General features: G+C 27.0%; 1 protein-coding gene across 1 annotated transcript; it reads right to left on the bottom strand.

Annotated features, from left to right (window-relative positions):
• Window positions 1-2505: 2505 nt before the first annotated feature.
• LOC101511513 (protein DOWNY MILDEW RESISTANCE 6-like) lies at window positions 2506-7792 on the bottom strand. The gene is made up of 4 exons (XM_004491841.4): window positions 7491-7792; window positions 6980-7230; window positions 4748-5069; window positions 2506-3015 (listed from the first exon to the last, which is right to left on the bottom strand). Exons 1-4 carry the CDS (start codon window positions 7689-7691, stop codon window positions 2782-2784), a joined length of 1008 nt encoding a protein of 335 aa, XP_004491898.1. The 5' UTR covers window positions 7692-7792; the 3' UTR covers window positions 2506-2781.
• Between the last annotated feature and the right edge of the window lie 417 nt (window positions 7793-8209).

The raw sequence follows: 8209 nt of genomic DNA on the forward strand, positions 1-8209 counted from the left end.
TTTAAAAAATAAGTTAAGAAGGTCTTTTACAGCGCTTTTGTCAATAAGCGCTATAAAAGCCTTTAAAAAAATAAGGAGGTCGCAAAGCTTTGTTTTATACTAAGTTAAGAGGTCTTTTAAAGCGCTTGTTGAAAAAGCACTGTAATAGGCTTTTTAAAAATATGTTAAAGAGGTCTTTTACAGCGCTCTTTCAAAGAGCGATGTAATAGGTTTTTAAAAAATAAGTTAAATAGGTCTTTTACAGCGCTCTTTCAAAGAGCGCTGTAATAGGCTATTAAAAATTAAGTTAAGGAGATCTTTTACAGCGCTATTTCAAAGAGCGATGTAATAGGCTTTTAAAAAATAAGTTAAGGATGTCTTTTACAGCGCTCTTTCAAAGAGCGCTATAATAGGCTTTTAAAAACTAAGTTAAGGAGGTCTTTTACAGCGCTCTTTCAAATAGCGCTGTAATAGGCTTTTAAAAAATAAGTTAAAGAGGTATTTTACAGCGCTCTTTCAATGAACGCTGAAATATGGTTTTATATATAATAGTAAACCGCTTCAGTTTCCTCTTCATTTCGTAAACTTACGGTTCAGAGTCCTCCTCCTCTTCATTGTCTTTCTCATTGCGAACTCTACTGTTCATACGAACCATATTTCCAACCATCTCCATTGCGAACCATCTCCATCTTTGTTACTATCCCTACCAACTCTCATTCAAATATTATCCCTAAACCATAAACCCTAAATGTAAGACATGAGCTATTAGTAACACTAAACCCTAAACCGCTTATGTTTCCTCTTCATTACGTAAACTTCATACGCTTGTTTCCTCCTCCTCTTCATTCTCCTTCTCATTGCGAACCTTATGAACATTATTGCCTTGTTATGAACCCTCATTACGTAAACTTCATACGCTTGTTTCCTCTTCATTCTCCTTGTCATTGCGAACCATCTTTGTTTCTGTGAACCCTACTCTCCTACGAATCGTTCGTATTTCTGTGTTGTTCTTCTTTGTTTGTATTTCTGCGCCGTAACCCTATTGTTCTTCTGTTTTTCAGGTATTGTATTTTTAGTTTTTTGTTTCACTAAAATGCATGTTGAACTTATACTGCTATTAATGCACAAATATTTATTGACTTATATGTTTCACTAAATTCATTACGTAAACTTCATACGCTTGTTTCCTCCTCCTCTTCATTCTCCTTCTCATTGCGAACCTTATGAACATTATTGCCTTGTTATGAACCCTCATTACGTAAACTTCATACGCTTGTTTCCTCTTCATTCTCCTTCTCATTGCGAACCTTATGAACATTATTGCCTTGTTATGAACCCTCATTACGTAAACTTCATACGCTTGTTTCCTCTTCATTCTCCTTGTCATTGCGAACCATCTTTGTTTCTGTGAACCCTACTCTCCTACGAATCGTTCGTATTTCTGTGTTGTTCTTCTTTGTTTGTATTTCTGCGCCGTAACCCTATTGTTCTTCTGTTTTTCAGGTATTGTATTTTTAGTTTTTTGTTTCACTAAAATGCATGTTGAACTTATACTGCTATTAATGCACAAATATTTATTGACTTATATGTTTCACTAAAATGCCCTCGTCAAACTAACAACATCAATTGTGGGTACTATATATTGCGATTCATGAAGGAGATTGTTGATATGAATCAAACTATAATCCCAGAAACGGTACGATATTTTCATTATTTGATTTTCATATATAAACTATGTATATATTTGATTCTAACTTATTTATGTTCAATTTTTATATCGCAAAGTACTTTGACAATTCCAGTCCAACATACTCTGAAAGAGATCTAATTGAAATAAAGGAAGACTGATGTCAGTATGTGATTGAAATTAAAATTATTTGATTTGCTGAGAAATGACATGCTGTAAGGGATAGTTATATGAATATATGGTAGTTCTGTTCTGCGTAGTTCTGATAGTTATATAGACCATATTTGAAAAGTTGTGAATATGTAGTTATATGAATATGTATATAGTTTTGTGCTATTGTCAATATGTGAATATGTTGTGAACTGACTGTGTAAATATGTACAGTTATAAAGTTAAATTATAAAGTTATATAGTTTTGTTGTTGTGTACTGATTGTATGAACTGAGTGTGAACTGATTCTGGATGAAAATGATTTTGGTTTAAAAATTAAAAGACATCGTTGTAATAGGTGCATAATAATGCATCTATTAAATGCACCTTTTAAAGCGTTTTTTTTCTCTCCAAAAAGTGCTGTAAAACGAGTATAACAAGCGCACAATATATCTAACTATTTTATAGCGCTTTTATTATTTTAAAAAGCGTTGTTGTATCTTTTTACAACGCTGGATGTTACAACGCTTATTTTTTTTTGAAAAAACGCTGTAAATGACTTAAAAAAAGCGCTGTAAAATAGATTTTTTCGCGTAGTGATTATTTTCTCTCATATATTTATACACATTTAATTCATTTATACATTACAAATAAGTAATTTATTGTGGAATAGGAGAAATAATATATCATTGATAAACAAAACTCTACATACTCTCAATTATTTATTTTTCTAGGTTCAAACCTATGCTCCAACGTATCAAATGTACACAATTGTCTTTTTACAATATGAGGAGCATTACAAGATAAATATAAATATGCTCAATTTTATTTGTTTAGATTCACAAAAGACTATTCATATGTCAACAAGATAATGAAATGCGTTGCATACTAAATATAGATATCTCTCGACAATAATTTAAATTTAGATTCAACACATTGTGACCTGTCCTTTCTTTTATAGAAAACTATAAGAGCAAGTATGGTTCAATGTCAGGACCTTTGTTCATGAAAATTTTCAAAAACTCTTCAAATGTGATGGACTTGTATATGAGACGAGAACTAGGACATATCAAATGCTTTGCAGGTTCTATAATAGTTGTGTTTGTTGGACGAATGAAGTATGCAATAGTAGTCCTTGCAATGCCTGAATTTGTCACAACTCGGTGCTCAGCTCCTATGAGCCTTCCATTACTGATAATCTACAATGAAATAAATTAAATTAAATTTTATTTTCTCAAAAAAAAGTTCAATTTCATTAATTATTAACAAAACCTTAGCATGAATGTTAATTAATTACAAGTAATTACTTAGTTATGCGTACAAGTAATTTGTTTCAAAAAATGTGTAAAAATGTAATAATGTGTTTTTTTTACTAAATGTAATAATGTAATGTGGTCTAACACATTATTACAGTTAGTAAATAAAGAGCCTCTCTAATATTGAACTCTAAAAAATATGTTACAAGATGAACTCTTACTATTTTAATAAAAAAGAAATTTAATAATAAAAAAACTAATATTTTATTAAAATTCAATAATAACAATGAGGTTTACCTTTAGATTAAGTCTATATTAGACAACCTCGTAGAAAAAACATTTGATTTACACATTATATAATTTTTTTTAATATATCAAATATTGCACATGATAAAGAGAGTTTGATGATTGGACTTAGAAAATTAAAAAGTTAAGTGATGATCACATTGAGGATTCTACTCCATCCACAATATTAACACTAATATTATACTAAAATGGTAACGTTGGCGATTAAAAAAAATTGCTGCATATGATAAACTACATTAGTTTTTCTTTTGTCATAAAAAATTAACTTAAGGTCATTAAAAAAAATACATTAGTTTTTTTTACCAAATTAACTGCATTTGTTTTGACTTTTTTTATTAGTAATCACTCATTTATCTATTTGGTAGATTTCAGCGAGTTCAATTCGGAAAACAAATATGAAAATGGATAATTAATTGAAAGATTTAAATGTATTTGGTCTTCAATATTAATTTGTTGATCCATGATTTTAATTCTTCTATTCTAAAGTCAAATATATTATCTCCACAATTTTTAAATTTTTAGAAATTTTTCCACCACTTATAGAGTGAACTTATAAATCCCTAGATTAAGCGACAATTCATATTTATTTTGGTTAATATGATTATTTTAACGATTTTATAGTTTTTTGCAATTAAATTAAATTTTTAATAATAATTTAATGATATAAAAAATAAAGCAATAAAATTTAATTCATCTATATGTCACTTACACCACCCTTGAGTTTGACACATAACAAAAATAGTTTTTAAATTAAGTGAAGGGAGAATTTTTGAAATTTTAAAAATCGATAAATTATATTTTTAGATTTAAAAACAAAAACTAAAATCATGAATCGACAAAAATAAGAATGCCAAAATATATTTAAGTAAAATAAAAAACATTGAATAACTGATATATATTTGAAAATTTTGAATAAAAAAAAAATTATATAGTTAGAAATTTTATGAACTCTACTTAAAAACAATAAATAAGTGGGAAGAATTTAGAGAAGACAGATGTGCAATCATTCTTTAAACTGCCAATATATTTAACGATGAATAAATTAAAAATATATTTTAACTTTTCATCATTAATTTTAATTGTTTATTTTATTTTTATTTTGTTGTTATGGAAGTAGCTAAAAATATATATAGAGATATATTTTCTGTCTCATATTAAATAATTTATTTTTTTATTTATTTATGACTCAAATAATTTATCATTTTATAATATCAATATAACATGAATTAATTTTTTTCCATTAATATATTTTTATTTATTGTATCTCAACTAATTGTAATTAATAAAGTTATTTGAATAATAAAAAATTCATTTTATCATTAAAATTAATAATTTTTTTTTAAGAATTCAAATGAGATGGAGGGATTACCTGCAACATAAGGCCAATATTAACCACAAAAGCATAGGGAATTGGCTCAACAACAATCCATTCTCCATCCTTGAAGACTTGAAGAGCATTTATATCATTTTCTTGAAACAATATAGTAACAAGGTTAGGATCACGATGTTTAGGTGTTCCCAATGTTAAACTTGGTTCTGGACAAGGTGGATAGTGATGAGCTAGCAATAATGGACTTTCACTAAGTCCACCACAACAATATTTTGGGTCAAGTCCTAACCCTTCACATATAAACTCCAATATTTTTAGCCCCAATGCTCTCACTTCTTGTGTATATTTCTCAACTACTTCCCTGAAAATTTTGTAATAACAAATTATTTTTAGTTAGATAAATTATTAAACATATAATAGTCTTTGTAGTATACACAAGATATCAATAGTGATTTTTTTAAAAGATGAAATAATTTAACAATTTTATTAAAAAAAACTTTGTCAACTCAACTATACGAATTATTTTCTTTTCTTAAAGTGGGCAGGTAGTTCGTTAATATGTGTTCCATACTTCCATTATTATTATTCATATTCTTAGTTGAAGATTGATGTTGATTATTTGTACGTACGTATCAGTATAGCCATGTGAGTGTTAATTTGATACTGCCAATTGTACTAATAATAACCACGCCTGACTATGGTGGTGATAGTTTGTGATCAGACTCAACGCATTAAAAAAAAAGTGATTATCAAAGCATCCTTAAATAAGTATAGTTTTAAATTATAGTTGCAATTATGTTATAATTTTATATTATAAAAAAATATAATTAATATAGTGATTTTAAAATCTAAAATTACAATTACAAACTATAATTTAAAATTATGAACGTAATGCGTAAGATTAATTTTGAACCATAAATTGAAATCACATAAATATTTTTATTTTTCTTCTAAAGTTGACAATTCTATTTAGAGAATAAAATAAGTAATATATCATGATATCAAGTATTGATAATTAAATAAGTAGATTGATATTATATGAATATATATACATGACAAATTATTAATTATTATAATATCAACTATTTATTTCTTGATTTTACTAATTTCTCACTCTATATGAACAAATACCGTATATATATATTGACATCTTAATTATATTAGTGTATAAAACTATCGGATATTATTTATACCACTTAATAAAAAAAAGAAATCGATTAATAGAGAAATTTCAAAACATTTCTTTGAAAGATGTTTCTAAGAATTGTCATGGAACCCTCTCTAAAAAAAATTCATAAAAAATTGTGATGGAATGAAATATTTGATTGTGACCTATAACTTTATAATCAACTTTAAGGAAAACACACAATCAATCTTTACGAAAGAGGTTGTATTTGTCAACCAGGAAGACATCAACTTCCATCATAAAAGCAATATTTCAGCTTACTCGAATTGAAAATATTTATTTATATTATCATGATCGTTAAGGATTTCTAATTTATTTATTTAAAAGCGGACGTCATATCAAAGGCTAAATAAAATTACAATATTATTTGAAAGCAAAAAGAAATAAAATGAATTGAATAACTTGACTTCAAGAAAAAAAGACAATTGAATAACTTTAATAAATACCAACACATTTAATATTCAATAATCGTTAATTATAGTGGAAGTGAATTTTCTCCCAATCAACTCAATATTTTATTTATAAACTAAACTCAATATATAAATAAAAAAAACTTTCGACATTATATCTCCATTTCTTACTCTTATACAATTACTATATAATTAGAGTGTATAAAATTGTACGCGATCCGCAATCCACAACATGATATAATATCCATGTTGTAGATGTTTGAGTCTCTAAATTATTTAATCAACATAGTTTAATTCCTAAATTATTTGGTCAGAATTTAATATTAGACGATACTTATAGAAAAATACATATAGAAAATATCAACTTTTTAAATAATCTTTAGTATTTTAAAAATTTATCTTCACACAATTGTGTGTGCGGCTATAAAAAAAAATTACTCATTTCTAAACTTGGTTACATACCTTTGGCAGTTTGCACACTTAATTTAAATCATATATTAATAGAGAACTCTATTGTTTTTTTGTTTTGCTTTGAGAAATTATGAGAATCTCTATATAATATTTTTAATTAAATAAATTTTAAATTTTGCTTTTAATTGTGATAATAAAATATTATATTTTTTTATCTTGCTAAAATGAAACATAAATAAGAAGAAATTGAGTTGTGGATTATACCTGTATCTTTGAGGCTTCTGGGGCCAAAACTCCATGAATTCACCTGAAGGTGGACAAAAATGTCTTAATGTATCCCTCCAAAACTGAATGCAATCTTCACCATTAATCTCACGACTTGTATAAAGCCTACAACTTCCATTTGGATCTCTTGAACTTTCACTTATCTTTTCTACTTCAGGCATGCCATGAAATTCCTTGAAACTATTCATTGTATCATCCATCAACTCCTTAGAAACTCCATGGTTGATAACCTAATAAATCAATTCCACAAATTTTTCATATTATAAAAAAAATAACCACACCTTTGTATTTATATATTTAATCTAGCACATAAAAATGAAACACATTTTTTAGTCCCACGAATTCTAAAGAAAAAAAATGATAAATTTAGAGTTTGACTCAAAATATAAAAAAAAAAAAATTATGTAAAAAAATTTTAGTTAAGATTCGAATTCGAAAATTTATCTTTAACTGAATCACATTAACTATTTCAAAACTTATTAGTACAAACCTGAAAAAATCCATACTCCTCGGAAGCTCTCAAAATATTCATTAAAATTTCACCATGATCATGTCCTCCAAGATCCACCACCGGAATTGTCTTGCCGGATATTACGGAAACCGTGCCGGGTCTACTTTCCGGTGGTTGCACATAAGATAAAGGTACAGAGGAATTAAGATGAAACCAACTAGAGACAAGCATGTGATCCATGTTCTTAATGCCTAACTCATGAATGTGTGTAGCTAAATGTGTATTCTATGTTTATATTGTGTAACCCGTAATGTTTATATAATGGTTTATGTAAAAGAAATATTAAAATTGAGTCTTATCCGTGAAGATTTGGACTAAAAAATTAAAGGCATCACCTACTAATAATAAATACAGTATATAATAAGGAAGGTACATGTGGAAAGTTTACAATAATATTACAACGCATACAAAGGACATTTGACTTATGAAGTCTACTCAAATTATCTTGTTTACTAAAATTAATTAGCATTGTCACCTCACCTATCATCGTCAACTTTTTTATTTTTTGATAAATCCATCGTCATCAACTTTAACAAATTAAAAATGTACCAAATAATTTGGATCAATCCATTGTATAGTATATATCCAGGTTTTGAATACTTCCACACACAAAAATTAGGTTTACATATATTTTTGCTTCTTATAATATTCCTACTTTTATTTATTTTATTTTTAGTTAGTATTTTACAACAATATAA

Source organism: Cicer arietinum, chromosome 3 (genome assembly GCF_000331145.2).
Source record: "Cicer arietinum cultivar CDC Frontier isolate Library 1 chromosome 3, Cicar.CDCFrontier_v2.0, whole genome shotgun sequence".
Taxonomy (NCBI): Eukaryota; Viridiplantae; Streptophyta; class Magnoliopsida; order Fabales; family Fabaceae; genus Cicer; species Cicer arietinum.